This window comes from Echiichthys vipera, assembly GCF_963691815.1.
Source record: "Echiichthys vipera genome assembly, chromosome: 6".
Taxonomy (NCBI): domain Eukaryota; kingdom Metazoa; phylum Chordata; class Actinopteri; order Perciformes; family Trachinidae; genus Echiichthys; species Echiichthys vipera.
Window position 1 is genome coordinate 25,385,576 of NC_139831.1, and position 17,324 is coordinate 25,402,899.

The window sequence follows — 17,324 nt, forward strand, 5'->3', positions numbered from 1 at the left end:
AGGATCCAAACAAATGCAGGCAAGCATGACCACATCACCCCTATTTTAGCCTCCCTTCACCAGCTTTCAGAATTTATTTCCAAATTGTAATAATTACATCACTACATTAGGCCAAGCCTCAAAATACATCTGTGAACTCCTGACCTCTCATGACCAGGACTGTAGCCTGAGGTCCTCTGGTGAGACTCTCCTGACTGTATCTAGGTCCAGGTTAGTAACCAGAGGTTTTGCCCTGATTTGATCATCATCAATGCCTTTTCTTTTTTTTTAATTTATATATATTTCTTTGTTTGATCAGGCAGTTTCATTGAGATTAAGAGCTATCTTCCAAGAGAAAATAAGGAACATTCACAAGAACTCATATGAACAAACACAACTGTACAATAACACTTGGAAATCATTACTCGATAACATCGATGCTTCATTTTATACCAACACAAATTTAGATTTCTAAAATAATTTTTTATTATGTGTACTTTAACTCATGCTATTTCTTAAGCCACATACTTTTTTGTGGGACCGACCATCCATCCAGCAATCCATCCATCCATCCATCTATCCATCCAGAAATGTACTGTGTCCTACCTGTAACTTTGAGTTGCGTTGTCCGCCGCACCAGTCTGGATCCATACTGTAACTCACAGGTGTAATTTCCCCCATCGCCCTCCTCCACCTCAGGAATCCAGATGTGTGTAGTGTTAACAGAAATTGAGTTTCTCCATTCAACCCGCTCACACTCCTGACAAGAGACACAGACTGATCAAGTTACAACAGTCTACAGATTGACAGATTCTCTAACTTTATATCTTTTGTGTTTGTCATACCTTATACCACGTCATATGTGGTTGCTTGTATGGCGCTAAATAGTCTTCTATATCAGGACAGGTGATCATTTTGCTATGGGTTATCTCAGCTTTCTCGAGATGTCGGATTTTGCTGCTGAAGCATTTCCCCTCATCACTCTCCTCCACAGTCATCGACATGGACACTTTCATGCAGTATGTCGAGTTCCTGAAGAGATAACAAACACAATGTTGGAAAAAAAATTTTTTTTATCACACTCTTCTACAGACACGAGCAGACATGGACACTTTCATGCAGTATGTCGAGTTCCTGAAGACATTACACACACAATGTTGGAAAAAAAAAATGTTTTTATCACACTCTTCTACAAACACGAGCAGACTTTTAAAGAGTAAGTGTCAACAGTGACATGAGCCATTCCTCCATTTGTCCAAACTCTGTTTGAAACAGTCCAACAGCTGTTTTCATGGTGAAAGTATTGGGCGGATTGTCTAGCACTGTTGTTGGCATTTTGGTAAAATTATAGGCCCTCTGACATCGCAGTGCTTATTTGACAACATTGAAGGAATTGGCAAACAGAAGAAATTACAAGTTGTACAACCTCTCACAAACAAAACATAATTTCATGAGAAATTAAACTCTGTAAAGATAAATCTCTCGGCAAGGTTGAGGCAATGGAGCATTCAAATTATTGCATGCAACCAATTGTTTGTAAAGGCTTGTTTTGAACATCAGTCTTCATTCGAGTTGAAGTTTAAAAATGTTTGTCCATTATGACAAAGAGTAATTGTTGTTTTTTATTTTAATTAAATGATTTCTAACCTTAAGAAACTAAATCTTCATCGGTACAGAGCTCTATTGTCAATAAAAAGCTGACTTACTGTGCTCACCTCCTTTGTAATTAAATTGTTAAATCGATCTATTGTCATGCCAATAGAAGCTTATCAAAGAGTCAGAGCTGCTAAAATTATAGTCTTCAGGTGAATCCTTGTTCAGAGGTGGGGGTTGAAAATGCTCCACAATATCAAGCAGCAGTGGTAGCAAACTCTATGGGTCTTTTTCACACCTGACTTTTCCTACCATGACAGCCATCAATAATTGCATTATTTGAACATGTGCTCAAAAAGGCCTTATAGACTCAAAATGTCATGTTGAGAGATCCTATGGTACTAGAAGTGAAATAGCTATACATTTCAGCTATCAGCTTTAAGCCTCATTTTCTCACTTTTAATTTATTGTTACATCTCTCAGGTGTTACCTCTCATTGTCATTTGACAGAACTATCTAGCAGAGCCACAATGATGAGTGATTATGATGAACTTACTGCTTATCCTGATGTCACATACAGTATTATATGAGTAATGGATGGAAAAAACAACATTGGTGTTATTGGTGCCCAGATTCCTTCCCAATTAGACACCAACCAAACATTAACACATTTTTGTAAATTGGTTAGACAGAGTTCAAAGTACTCTGTTTTGTACAATATGAAAGTGGCACAGTGTGTGTTGGCAATCATCAGATCAAATTAAAGCTTCACAGCAAAGCTATTGGAGGATAGCTACTAGCTACATTTTGTATAAAACAGCGAGTCGCTAGAAGCTAATGCTGCATTAGATACAAAATAGAGAGTATCTACATTTGGTACAAAGGGAAATAGCTAAGATAGCCTAAAGGTGTTCACTTTCACCGCACATCACCTAGCACTCATCTGTTCTTAAAAGCCAGACAAGCAAGTCTGAGTGCTCAGTCTCCAGGGAATATCCATTGATTGGTATCAACTTTGATGTCTTTTGGACCAAAAGATAGTATGGAGCCATAGGATGATTTCATCCGTTTCATCTGTTAATGAATGGAAATTGAGAATTAAATATTTATCGATTTTATTAAACAGCACTGTAACAGCGTCATTGCATGCAGGATGACATCGATGTTAAACATGCTTGTTTCAAAGCATTTATTCAGTAAAATATGATTTAACAACTTGTGATAACATAATTTAATTCAATTTTATTTATAATGTCGAATCATAACAAAAATGATCGACACTTAGAGTAGGTATAGACCATTTTCTTTGATTTACAGATACCCAACGATTCCCACATGAGCAAGCAGCAAGTCGTAACAAGGACATCAATAATTATGTTTATTAATAATATTATGATTATTAATATTTGTAATAATAGCATACAGACTAAAGAACTGTGTGAAGCATAAATTAGGACATCTACCCTCTGAAGCTGCAGTAGGGACAGGAGCTTGCCTCATTAAGCGCAGTGGGTGCACATTGCAAATATACTGAAATCTCACAGGAATGCCTGCCGTGGATGTCTCTTTCTTGGTTGTTTTTTAAACCAGTCCTAAAGCCTTCTCGTCCTGCAAGGTTTACCCCAGCCCTGTGTTTGCAATAATGTGCCTTGTGTTTGTCTGTGAGCCTTAAGCCTAATCGTGCAATGTGATTTTAACATTATTTTGGATTTGAAAATTGGGCTCAAGGTTATAGTCGTGTGTGTGTGTGTGTGTGTGTGTGTGTGTGTGTGTGTGTGTGAGTGTGGGTGTGTGTAGGCCTTTCTGTGTGTTCTCCGAAGTTCACCTCCAGACACAAAGGCCCACATTGATCTCTCTTTCTTTCTTCCTCTCTCTCCCACAAACGCAGGACTCAACCATTGTCCCCTAACTATAACCTCTCATCTAAGTGGATCTAAACCACTTATCCCATCAGTGCTGAGTGTGTTTGTGTGTGTGTGAGTGTGTGTGTGTGTGTGTGTCATACAGGGGGCACTCGTCATTGACCTAACCAAGACCACTGAGCATTGAACTAGAAGCCTGGAAAGCCTTTTATCCATCCATCCATCTCTCAGTTTCTCTCCTCTTCATCCATCTCCAGCCTACAGCATCTTGTTTTCTCCTTCAGTGATTTAGTTACCTTTTCTTGTATGCTCTTGTGGCTCTCTCTCTGTGCTCTTTCCTCTGTTCACACACACACACACACACATCATCCAGCCTTTTATGAACCCTTTACATTTACTGAGACTTCCTTGTGCTCCACAACACAGTAAGTAAGTAAATTTTGTCTATAGAAACTATGAAACAATAAATGAATAACAACAAAAATGTAAAAGACGGACAAATGAACGAATTACCCTTGTCTTACGGTCTTATTCAACAACATGCATGCATCGATGGAACAGCACATTGTATAGCTTGTTTGCAATCACTGTTATGATGTACAAAATTAATATGGAGGGCAGACTGTGATGAATACTGCACCAATTGGAAATAGAGGAAAGGGTTGGCTGAACCTGCATGCATGTATAATCGAATTTAAATATATACTCAAGGTACAAAATTAGAGTTAGAAATACTGAAATACTGTTATTATTTACTGTCCAGAATTTGATATAATACCCGCTGTCGCTATACCACTAGTGGACTACCATGTTTTATTTAAATAACCAAGGCACTTCAACAAAAACCTTTTTTGAGCAAAATTAGAGAACACCTTCAGATACCTCCCAGTTATTGGTGTTAATCTGCAGCGGGTGACAACTGACTTAACTGTTGAACACACCCTATTAATCTGCAATCTAAAAAGGCTAGACTTGCCTTTGCTGAGGAGCATGTTGTGTGGACAGAGGAGAACTAGTTTGGAGTGCACTTCAGTGACGTTCAATTTATTTGGGTCTGATGGGAAACATTTTGTTCGACGTAGGACTGGGGAAAGAATGAACCCAAAGTGTGTTAAGAAGTCAGTTAAATTTGAGAGTGAATATTGGACTTATATGGAAAACACAACTTCAAATGGATTCTAATAATTTTCACTTTTTTTCTAAGTGTTGGATATGTAAATAGGGAAGCATTTACGTTGTTTCCATTATAATTTTATAAAGGTGATAATCTAGTCAATGCTGTTTTCACAGGGGACCTCCAGAGGACCAAAGATTCAATTACTGCAGGTAGAACGTTATCTGAAGGACTTATCCTCCCTTCAAATACAACATTTGATACTTTGAGACTTTTCACACCTATAGTTTGTTTGTTCGCTCATGATCATGTTCTTGGTTTCTTTTCAACAAAATTACAAGCGAAATAAAATGAATCACTACAAACCACGGGGAAACTTTCACTCTTTTTATTGGTCTAATGTGTCTGGAGCAGGAGCAAGCATGAAGAAGGTCCTGGACTAGTGCATATTTCTGGCAATGGCCAAGCTAGCCTCCTCTCGCGACCCTGTCCAAGCTAATCAATTTACTTGTCCATACATTACCCTAAGCGACGGAGCAGCATTTGCGACTGCTCCCGAGACCTCTCTCTGCTCTACAACCTTCTCCAAGGTCTCCAACTTTAGGGGTGGCTGGTTTGAGCGAGGAGATGCGAGTGACACCTAGCTTGGCAGCAGTTGTTTAGCTTAAACTTGCGGAGCACACCTGTTAGTTGGGTCAGGTCGCCTTCTCACTTCAAACAAACCTTACCAACGCACACCAGAGTTCATTTTTAAGAGAAAGTTTGGTTTGACACCCTAGTGTGCTAATAAATGCCCAAATAAACCACACCAACCCTTACTTGAAAAATGCAAAACAACAACTTTGTTTAACCTCTACTTGTAAGTGATAAAAATGTTTTCTGTGCATTTAAATGTGTAAAGTAATGATGTATGTGTTTGAGGAATCATGATAAACCTCCACATGCACTGTCAAAACTGATATGTGATGAAATACCTTAATTCAAAGCAATTCTGATCCTCCCTCGCACAGGCTCTGACAGAAACACGCCAAGAGCTGATAGAGATTTGGTGTTAAACATTCTTTCATGTTGTTGCTTTGATGATATTGTTCTATACATTCATACCAGTACTGCACATTGAACTGAGATGAACTGAAAAAGAGATGACAAAAACTGCTTCTCGTTTTCTCCTTTTGCAGCATTGTATCAGCCTTTGTCACAGTCTTTTGCACTCTCCCTGTCTAACCTAGAAACCAGAGGCCTAACACTAAACGATGAAAACAGCATCTACGTAAAGACGAATGTATTATGCATATCTCACTATAAACATGACGATTCAATTAGACCGCAATGCAAACGCTGTGTCAGATACATTTAGCGCATGCTGTGCACCTCTTACTGATGCAAATTGTGGGTCTGTGTGTGGTGTGTATTAATGTGGAATACATTTATAAATGCCTCAGTTAGTAAAATTGCCCTGAAGGAAAAGACACAGTATTTAATGCAAAAGCTACACACTTGGTTGCTATGCTGACTGAAAAGTTTTTGGATCTAAAATAATGTAGTTATCTTGATATTGATATTCAGCAATATCGTCTTTTCCCAGTATCAATTACCTGTAAAGGAAGCAAGTAATATCCAGATATGAATATATTTGGGATTATTGGAAGAAAGAAGAAAATACAATCACAAAAAAATAATATCCAACTATTTCAGACTAACTTTATTACATTTTGGGAAATACAGGATCCCATCAATGAAAGCAGAAGCAGATGGCGCACAATGAAAGACAGTGGGGGTACCAAAAAGTGAAATTGCATCCAAAACATCTCCTGGATGTGTTGAACATCACAGCAGTTTCAGTTTCATCTGCGGTTGGAACTTTCCTTTAATTAGCTTCTTCAAAGAAAGAAGCTTTGGAAATGAAGACAAAAAGTTTGAAATTAATAAATAATTTCCCTCGACAACAGATTCATTTTCAGTACTCCTACCTGATTTTTCCTACTCTATTTGCCAGCAGACAATTGAGCACTAACGAAGAGGGTAAGGAAAGGTATCCATATAAATGTAAACTTTGCACTACAACAACTGTATCCAACATATTTTAATCATTTAATCAGGAATCATTTCACATTTTTGGTTTTCTAAACAAAAGTAAGATGAGAGGCTCATGACTCTAAGCTGTGGTATGATTAGCTTAACGGAACTGAAACAGCGACCTTAGCTTGATCCAAAGGAAACATAATCTGCCTTCCAGCATAAGTGTGAAAATAACAAATTGGGGTTTAACAGGGTTATGTTTCAATAGCAACAATTTCATTAAGTGGATTCAAGGCGACAACAAGCCTTTAGATAGCTAACTTTGCCAAGCTAGATGTTTCACCATGTCTCCAGTTTTTAGTAAGCTAACTTGCTACTGGCTGTAGCGTTATATAAAGCGTACAGACATGTGAGATTACAAATCTTCTCATCTATCTCAATAAGAAAGGGATAATCCCCAAAATGTCAAACAATTTGACGATTTTGCATTACTGGAAATCTTATAAATGATCTAATTAATTACATGTATGTGCGGGCATAGCCTGTATGGTGTATCTCCTTGAGTAGGAGGACTATTAGATGGTAAGTGGGTGAAGAAATACATGTTTTATAATACATTATAAAGAACACAAGAGGAAAGTTTAGTTTAATCTGGAACACGATTATAGTGAGATTCTAAAAAAAAAAACATCTTCAAATTATTTGTTCTACAAATTTCCACATAAAAATGATCCCCCCTGAAGATAAAAGCTGTTCGTGGAACTTCTAAGCCCTTAAGACTGCTGCTAATGTGAATATCAGTCATTTCCAAGAAGGGGGACATTTATGTGGCACAGGACTTAATTAAACAGACAGGAAAAAGGCTGCAAGAAAAAGAAAAAATAGCAAAGATCTGAATAACAGAGTAATATATAGTGCTACAGATTCAGTAGTGCAGGGATGGCATTAATGGTTCATCTTCTTATCAGAGATGTGTTTGCATTTCTCATGTGACGCGCGCACTTTGGCGCCGGCAAAGCAGCGTTAACAGCATTGGTGTTTATCTGGACCATTTATGTGGTACATGGTCAAGTTATTGACAGTTTAATCTGTTCAATCTGTATAGGGAATAACGTCTTAATATTTAATTGAGCAATAAGTTGTGACAATAGGATTATTGCATCCACACAAAAAAGGTATTACGAGTCAGTCTGTAAGGATTTCAGAAATATTAAAGGTTCATTCACTTAATTAGCAAACAAAAGTACTACTTGCTAGGGTTAGGGAGAGTCCTGCGCTTACCAAGAGGTGGCATAGCCAGTTTTAGTTTTAGTATGGTTTGAATTGTGCAGTATTGCACTCTCAGTTTACAAACCAGATATAAAATGCTAATTATTGCAGGGTTATTTTTGTTACAGAGTGAAAGCAAAATGGGGAGTGAGAGGGAGGATGACATAGAATAGAATAGAATAGAATAGAATAGAATTACTTTAATGATCCCAGACTGGGAAATTATTTTGTTACAGAAGTAGTGGGTCAGCAAATAAACACTTTGTACATAACATAAATATAATCCAATAAATACATAGTGTATATATACAGTGCACAGTGTGCTATACACAATAAACAATAATAATATAAACAACAAAATATGCAAAATATACTATAACAATAATGATATATATACAACAAAACAGTAGAGAGAGCAGAGTTATCTGTCAGGCAGAGGTGAGAGAGTTAGCTGAAGCAGCCTTTTGGAGAAGGTGCTCCGCTGTCTGTCCAGTGTGAGTTGGAGAGGGTGGAGAGGATTATCCATGATGGATAACAGTTTTTTCAGTGTCCTCCTCTCCACCACAGCCTCCAGAGTGCACCAAAGAGCCGCGGGTCCTCTTAAAACCCGGGCCACTGATTTCTGTAAATTAATTTTTCCGACAATTCTCAACAAAAAAAAACATTATAATGCCCCATATTTACATTTGGAAGTAGGTGGCGCCACCTTGTGACGGAAGTAATAATAGCAAGAGCAAATGAGGAAGTCAGATGACGTAGTATAAAGAGTGCTAAAGTCCTCAGAGGGAGGAGTTTCTGAAATGTGGATCGGTCAAACAAACACAGGACCCAGGAGCCTACCATCACCTGTTTGAAACACAAATTCAGTGTAGACGATTTTTTACGACGCACCAATGGGCTCCTTCCTTTTGGATTGCATTTGGTAATCGACTTGAATGTACTTTACTACGAGAGGAGCTGGTACCGGGGCCAGTAGGTAAATCTTTCAAAACACTCTTTTAATAAACTCCGGGTTCCCTAACTACGTTGTTGGTGCTTTTTTATGTGTAGGGACTTTGATCATGCTACTGTTGAGCTTTGGTGTTATTTTGAGCAGTATTAGTGGTTAAAAAAAGCCATTTTAATGTCTTTACCGTACTGCCTCGAGCTAATCTGTGTTAGCCATGTCTGGCTGCTAGCGACTCTACCATATTTATCTGTTCATAGTTCATACAATAAAAAAAACTGTCTTGATGGCTTTTTTGATGTATGCAACTGCCGAAAAAAAAGCCGGAATTACACTTACCAATGTAAATACATCAGTATGTAACAATGCCATAGACTTATGTCCATAACAAACATGTTAATTTTAACCCAAGCCATGATCTTTTCCTAAACCTTACCAAGCAGCTTTGTTGCCTAAACTTAACTCCATAGTTCCGTTTTAAAACTAACTAACCATGGAAATCGAGCCGCCAATAAGTGTAGGGTCATTGGGGGCTTAATCAGGCTTGCAATTTTCTGTGATCTGTCTGAATACGCAGACCAGGCCAGTAAAAAGGCAGCCAAATAGCCGGCTTGTTGTCCAGTGTAAAAACACCTGCAGTCTGCGATGCATATTTAGCATTTGAACATGAGAGTGGTATTAATGTTCTCATCTGCAACAAGTGATTATGTGTATTTCCCAAAATGCTGAACCTGACCTCATTTATATAAATATTTATGTACTAAATGAGTGAAAGCATCTGCCCAACCAGGACATGTTTGCCATTGTGACATGTTGGGAAATTAACTCTTATGACAAATTCATTCATGTAGTTTTCTAAATGCGTATCCCCTACGGCTCTGTGCAGGACTTACTTGAGTTAACAAACCTGTTCGGGCAAACATGCCTTACAAATAAATTATGCCTGACTTGACAACTTAATGGCAGTAAAATGTGTCCAGTAAAGCTGCATACTGTCCTCCTGGAAATGAATGAGGTGGAAAAGGAGATTTAAAAGGTGAGAGGAAAGATTTGCGGATGCAATTCTGTGTCTAATGTGAGTGGCTGACATTCATAAACCTTTTGTTATCAGCAAGTTTTAAGTTAAGCTCAAGTCTGGTAAACACACACATAGCTTTTGTGTTTGGTCTGTTCTGTGTGGCTTGTTTGTTGTGTTTTTGTAACGTGGCTAAGAACGGGTACATTGATTCGCCTGTATTTGCATTTCAAGAAAGCTATGAATAAAACATGAAATCTCACTATTCCTGCTATATGTGTATATGTGTGTGTGTGTTTACGAGTCTCTTACACAAATGAGAAATGTGCTGCCATGCTTAAACAGATGCCAGGTGTGAGCAAAAACATCTTTTAATGCAACTGGCAAATGACTGACAAATGAAAAGGAAGCCAAATAAATAGCTTAAAATTGCATTACATGTTGAGAAACGGAACTTACAATTTACAGCTTCAAAAGCATACGATAAATTGTTTACTACACATTATGACAGCCTACTAATTGGATTAGTTTCCCCTCCATCCTCAGGGTCTTCATCTTAGAAGTTCCTGTTTGAGTTGAAGGCACTGTTTGAGGCTATCTCACTGGCACACTCAATACACACATATGTATTGAGGCTATGTTGATTTTCTTCATCATTGCAATCTGATCATAATTTGATGGGATTGCTGTACATCTGCTACTCCACAATCACTTCCAAAGTGTCCTCAAGTAGGGCAGCATCAATCCTACAGGCACTCTGTACTTTGGCTGACTGTTAATATTTCATATTTGTGCATTTTGTGTGTGTGTGTGTGTGTGTGTGCGTGTGTGTGTGTGCTTCCCAAAAAACACAAATTCCAATGACATAAAATGAAAAACGAGCCATGAATTAATCTCCAAATCAACCTGTAATCCACCATATCCTCTCCATCAATAAATCAAGCACACCCTCCCTGCAATTACCCTCCTATGATCAGGGCAGGCAGCTGGAGGGTGCGTTGAATTATGCCGTTAATAGAGGAGGATGTATCCTGGCCAGCAGGCAGCGTGTTTATACCTGGACGGAGCTGCAGATTAATTTGCCTATCAATCTAACTAACAGGCAGCGAGAGAGAGCACAGACACCTGCACATGCTGAGATATCGACGCACACAAAACACACAAGCGCATACACATTTATGAGCCATGCAAGTATCTAAACACAAAGGTAGCATACAAGCTGTGGTACATTAATGAGGCCTTCAGCGTGTGCAAAGCTTTGTTCAATGTTTAATGTAGATATTTTCTACCAAATGGCAGCAATGAATATGCTGCTATCGATGGAATTTTAATGATACTCTACACAAGGGGCGGCACGGTAATACAGTGGTACAGTGGTTAGCACTGCCGCCTCACAGCAAAGAGGCAGTTTTCTGTTTTTCTCCCACAGTCCAAAGACATGCAGGTCTGATTTAGTGGTAACTTTAAATTGCCTGTAGGTGGGAATGTGACATACTGATGACCTGTCCAGGGTGTAGCCTGCCCTCTTACCGAAGTAAAGCTGGGATTGGCACCAGCCCCTGGCTACCATTAAGGATAAGCAGGCTTAGCTAATGGATAGAAGAAATACATTTACTATTTGCCTGTGAATGTTCTCATTTGTCCAGGTCATCGTTATCCTCAAAGCAATTTCAGTCAAAAAACAACTGGACTGGTTGTTTGTCTAGGAAGACGTTTCACCTCTCATCCAAGAGGCTTCATCAGTTCATGTACGCATCTGACCAGGCTGGGACTGGTCCAACTAACTGGTGTGGAGATCCAGATATTTAACCTCTCACAAGGCCGATGATGTCACTGACACCCTTTGTGCTCCAAGTGCCCACGCCCGTCGTTAGAGTGACAGTCGTTAGTGGGCAGTTGGTTTCGACTTCGTTAGTGCTCTATTGAGTCTGAACGACAGTCGTTGGGGTCACCCGGGCCATGTGTGAACAGTTGTCCTTTGAGGTTACACATTTACTATTTGTGTTACATAGATACATACAAGTGGGTGGTGGGGGTCATATTATGACGATTAGGTCATTTTAAGTCATTTTATAATGAAATAAATCTCAGAAATCTGCATCAAAATGCAATTAAAAAAAAAATCACTCCAGCGTTTTGATAAATATAGTTGCTTAAGAGAATATGAGTGACACACACTAGCCTGTAACAACTCACTGAGACTTGAAAATCACTCTCCTCAATGTTTGTTCTATTTCGGGTAAATGCCAATCTGTCTGTCAGGTTTTGTTTTGTTTTTGTGTGTGTGTGTGTGTGTGTGTGTGTGTGTGTGTGTGTGTGTGTGTGCGTGTCTGTGTGTGTTCAGCTACAATGCTCGATCTATGCATGAGTGTGTGTATGTTCCACTTGGGTGCTAATATTCCATTATGTGTAAAGTCAGCAACCCCTACCTGCAAAGCAAAGATCGATATGTGTCACTACTGATAAGCAACAACCTTACCTGTCTCTCTATAGACGGTTTACACGGCAGTCATCATGGATTTGAATGATAACTTTATCTACATATTAAATTTTCTATCAATCGGTCTCTTTCTGTTAGTGCTGGGAGGTGGAAACGTGTCATCAGTCACTATCCGCACTGCACGGTACTCAAGTATGTATTTGTTTGTAACACTATTAAAGTTTGTATGTGCTTCGAGTTGTACAGTATGGCTGTCTATATCAGACTTTAGAATACAAACACATGTTTTTTTTCTGGAAGTAGTATGTACCAGTGTAGACCCATTGCTTTTCAAAATGGCAAAAACACCGGTAGAAAAGATATAATCTTTTGTCTAGCATTACTATCTCATATAGAACAACAACAGGAAGACATTGAAAACAGGCCCTCAATAACCTCTGCTCTTCCACTCTGTGTTGTGTATGGTTGTATATATAACTTGATGTCACCTTAAGGCCTCACTAATTTCAGTTTATTTGTTCTAGTGGTGCACAAAGTATTAACAAAGAAATGACCATTGTATGAATTGGCACAAAGTAATTGCCACATGGTGAATTTGGAGCGTTCAACCACCCTGAGGGTCTGGGGCAGTAATATGGTCAATTAGATACCTCTGAATAAGTGAAGTGAATGAGTGAAGATGTAAAACACATGTACAGTAGTGTGGGGTTTGGCTTGGGCTGCACAGCATGAAAGCCATTGTGTGTATGGGGAAAGCAGTGTCAAGGTGAGTGTGAGTGTGTATGTGTGTGTGAGTGTGCATTATTGCAGCACTGAGTGCATTTACCCGCTGGTGTGTATTTAAACTCAAGCTGTTGTGTAAGCTTCTGGTGAGATTGTGCCTCTGTGGGACTGTTCAAGTTAATCTAATTCTTACTATATTTATGTGGACATATTTATACTGTATGTGTATGTGTTTGAGCCATAATAAATACTTCACCAATCTGTTTACATTACAAAAAGGGGTTATGAAACTGAACAGGACAATGAACACATAATAAACTTAAGAACATCAATACAATTGAACAAAATGATTAATTTTGAAATGAATTTAATTAATTGAATGCTGCATATCCTCCAGCAATGTCAGTCCTGGACACTGGACTCTAGTGTTTGTTAAAGCTTGGCTACTAGTAAAAGGTAGATAACAGAACATTTTGGAGGATACTATAATTATTTCAAGTTAACAAGCTGTTGGAGCAATACCAAATGTATGATGTAGTGGGTTTTCTGATCCTGTTTTGGTGTTTCTATTATTCAAACATTTTAGAACAATATGATCAACAATATGATCAATATGATGACAAAACAGCAAGTTTCTTCGAAGAGACAGAATTGAAGGAGAAGGCGGGCCCTAATGAGAGAGACACATTATAAGAGGTTGTCCTATTTTTTTGGTTGACTTCCTGTATTTTGGTCGGATTGCATTCTCAACTCAACCACCCTAAAGTGAAGACCCATGTTTTCAGGCGGACTAGAGTTTGGTTGTTTGGTCTGCATCAAAGTTCTAAGAGACTTCACATCACCCCCAAACCAATCAGACTATCCTACGGAATCCTCCTATTCCTGAAGACTTCGATTGTACCCCTTTTGTGCATTGCTTTGGGCAAAATCATCTACCAAAAAGAAAAGTATTAGGTCACAATAAATGACTATGTGATCATTTTAATATATTTGTATGCTACTTCAAGAGATGAAATCATGCCACCATGTCTTTAACATTCGACCACTCTGACACCCAGGTTGCTTGGTTTTCACCCATCCTCCTCTGCCCTCCTTTCTCCTCTGACATAGTTCTTTCCTCCATTTCTCTACCAAGTCAGATTGTATTTCAGAGCAACTTAAAACCCTTTTAACATCAAAGTGTCAAAACCACGGCCCAATTTTCTCTAAATACAGGCAGTGAGGGCAGCAGGCATTGGCTCAAGTTGGCATGCACTGGCACATGTTGGTCCACATTTGCAAGAGAGTGGTACCGACTCAATGGCTGCCAAGTCATAGAGGACTGCCAAAGAAACTTCAAATGACCGCCCTCTCCTTCTCGGCTCCCATTTTGCTCTCCCCTCCTCCCTAGTTTACTCTCTTACTGCCACTGTCTGTTTGTCTTCCACTGCCTCCTTATCTTCATTTCTTTGTCTCTTCCTCTTTCAACTTGCTGTCTTTATCTCCTGCTCTGAGTCTGTTAATCTGATGAAGAGGAAGGTTAAACATTTGGCTGGCATTAGAAACCATCCCTTTGACAACTATGTGTGTGTTTTCTTGTGTGCGAGTGTCCACAGAGAGTAGATTCATGCTCTAATGCAAAGAGAGACAGGTGGTTCATTTTACTAGCAATGCCACAGGGGAATAGCTGACAGAGAGAGTTCATTGTTTGATTGTCAGTGGCTCCCAAAGTTACTCAAATTAGCATTTTCTGATGAGCTACCTCTATTCTTAAGGTTTGTTTATGTTTATGCAACTAAAAATACTTGGTTATGGGTAAATTGGGTTTGGGGCACTGGCACAATTCATTTTTTTTCCGTTTAAAGTAAATTACAACCTTACTGAAAGGCCTTATGGTCTTCAATTCGAAATTCAGTCATTAGTCATACAACCACAAAAAGTCACCTGTCATGAAAATGTCAACAGAAGCCCCTCTTTGACCAACTAGTTCAACCCTGCCTCTGTGAAGTGATGTCTATAAAATGTTCGCTGACATAGTGTTTTATTTGTTGCCCTACAATATCCATTCTTGCAATACAATATCTGGTTGTAGCAACTAAAGCATGATTGATTTAGGCACTGGCAGCAGTTGGTTAATGTTGTTCTGGGGAAGATCGTAGTCATGGTTTGATGTGGAAAAGTCCATTGTGGCTTGAAACACCTGATTCACACTCCCCCTATATCAAACTCCGGTGTCATGTACATCCTTACCTCCCTGCATCATTTGGTTCTAAAAATGTAGTAATCCTTTCATCCAAATAAGCACTTAATTTCTCACCACCACCCAATTGGGAAAACAAATTAGTAATACATAAAGATAAGTCCTTGAGGACATGGTTTGATTCTGAAGAACTAAAGTCTGAAGTGAACTAAACTACTATAAGATTTTTTTTCACAACCCAGTTAGCATTTCCACCATGTCTGAAGGACTGTGAAGATTTGGGAAATTAGTCTGATAACAGCATCAAAAATCATGTCTGTAATGCATTTCTCACATAGAGATAAACAACAACACAGTCATCATTGATTTTACTGGGGAGCGACTCTGCTCATTGAGTTGGGTGTAATGAGCTGACGCAAAAGAGATAGTAGAGGTGAATAAAAAGAGACAGATGCCTCCAGAGAGTTAGACTTTAAAGTAGCAGTATGCTAAGTGGTTTATGGATATTTGTTGCACACTTTAATCAAGACACAGGGTGGCTTCGTCCACATGCTTTACTGGACAGTCTGAGAAAACACATTGCGATACAGTACTGCTTCTGTCTAGCCGGATGCAGAAACTGTGAGCATTGACATTCAACCGTTTTTACTCTAACATACACATTTAAGGTTTCTGAGTTCCTGAAATGGTTTCTGGGCCACCTGGAAAAATTCTAGAAAAGAAATGGATTATCAGGGCTTTTTCCAAGGATTGTTTAGACATAGTATGCCTATTCTATGAAACTGATTGCAAAGAGATTAAAACTAAACATTGGGAGACATAGCGAATGAAATGCCATTCAGCTTGACACTGGGTATGTTGCTGCTTACCAAGCCATCCTTTTTTCTACCTACTTTTTCAGGCATTTTAACAAACAATCGAGGCCTGTGTTTCCTGGTGAGAACAGTCTTACCACTCACCCAGTCAATTAGCCATAGAGCTAACCAGCCAGCCCACGAGTTGACCGGCAAAATCGGCCAGTCTAACATCCAATCAAGTCGTCATGCATGCATTCGAACAACCAGAAAAACTGCTATTTTGTCAGTCATTCCACCAACAAGCCAGTTCACCAATCTTTCTGCCACGCTGCCTACAAACCAAGCAGCCACTAACCCTACCAAGCCAATTGTCCAACCAAGATGTCACCAAATTTAACAACCATTCACCCACCCAGTTAGCCAGCCATCGAACCAATTTACAGACTCCCTATCCCAGAGTCCAGCCAGCCAGTCATTTTCCCACACAGAGAAAATCTTACACTCTCATCTCTCACTACCTTGTTCACTATCTAACACTCATTATTTTCTTCTCTCAAAATCCTTTTTGGTTTGTCCTCTGGCCTTCTCATTCTTTGTCCTCTCCTCTGCATGTGTGTGTGGGTCTACTTTTTGATTCTATTGCTGCCTGACTCTTACAGATAGTCAAGTGTTGCAGGACATTGGTTTGGTGCCGTACAGTGTTACGGCGTCAAAAGTAAACTGAGACCTCTCACTGCTTGTATCAATTTATTTCCAAGTTTGTGTGTGAGTGTGTGTGAGTTTCCTAATCATAGTGGTTGAATAGAGGGTCTCCAGCAATCGCAGTATGTCTTCCCCCCTACTGAGGTCCTTATACCTGCAGAGAAAATTGATTTTTTTTCATGTACTTTCTCCTCCACACATTCCTCCATCTCTCTCTTCATCAGCTTTCCTGTTTTTTTTTTTATCTCCATCTATTTAACCTTCCTCCCCATAACCCTTGGGGGGAGGGGGGGGTTCTCTCCCTCCCTCTTTCTCTGCCACCCTCCTATCTTTCTCCTCACAGTGCACATCTCTCTTTCTCAGTACCTCGTGTCTCAGGCAATGTTATTTTTCAGTTATGGTCTCCTGAGAGAGAATGTCGCTCCCCCTTTAATGCTTGTTCACCTTTGGTTTTTGTAACTGTGTCTCCATGTTGTCCCCTATTTCAAGCCTATATAAACCTCCACACTCCAGTATGGAAATTTCAACAAGTAAAACACAATACAAGCAATCCACATGAAATGAAGCACTATAGACTTCAGAAGATGAGGGGCAGCAATACGCCCTGCAGCATTTTGTAATGTAGAAAACTACAGTTTTAGCTAGAATAGTTTAAGCAAGTGTCATGACATGTTTTACAAAGAGGA

The 17,324-nt window shown here is 39.2% G+C and overlaps 1 protein-coding gene across 1 annotated transcript in view; it reads right to left on the reverse strand.

Moving 5' to 3' along the window:
* The window catches only part of il1rapl2 (interleukin 1 receptor accessory protein-like 2), a gene marked incomplete at both ends in the record, with an annotated part of 379,427 nt that overhangs the window by 153,945 nt on the left and 208,158 nt on the right, over positions 1 to 17,324 (reverse strand). The window contains 2 exons of the mRNA XM_083915266.1: positions 586 to 739; positions 825 to 1,011. Coding sequence (XP_083771392.1) covers positions 586 to 739; positions 825 to 1,011 — 341 coding nt within the window. The remainder of the gene's footprint in view (positions 1 to 585; positions 740 to 824; positions 1,012 to 17,324) is intronic.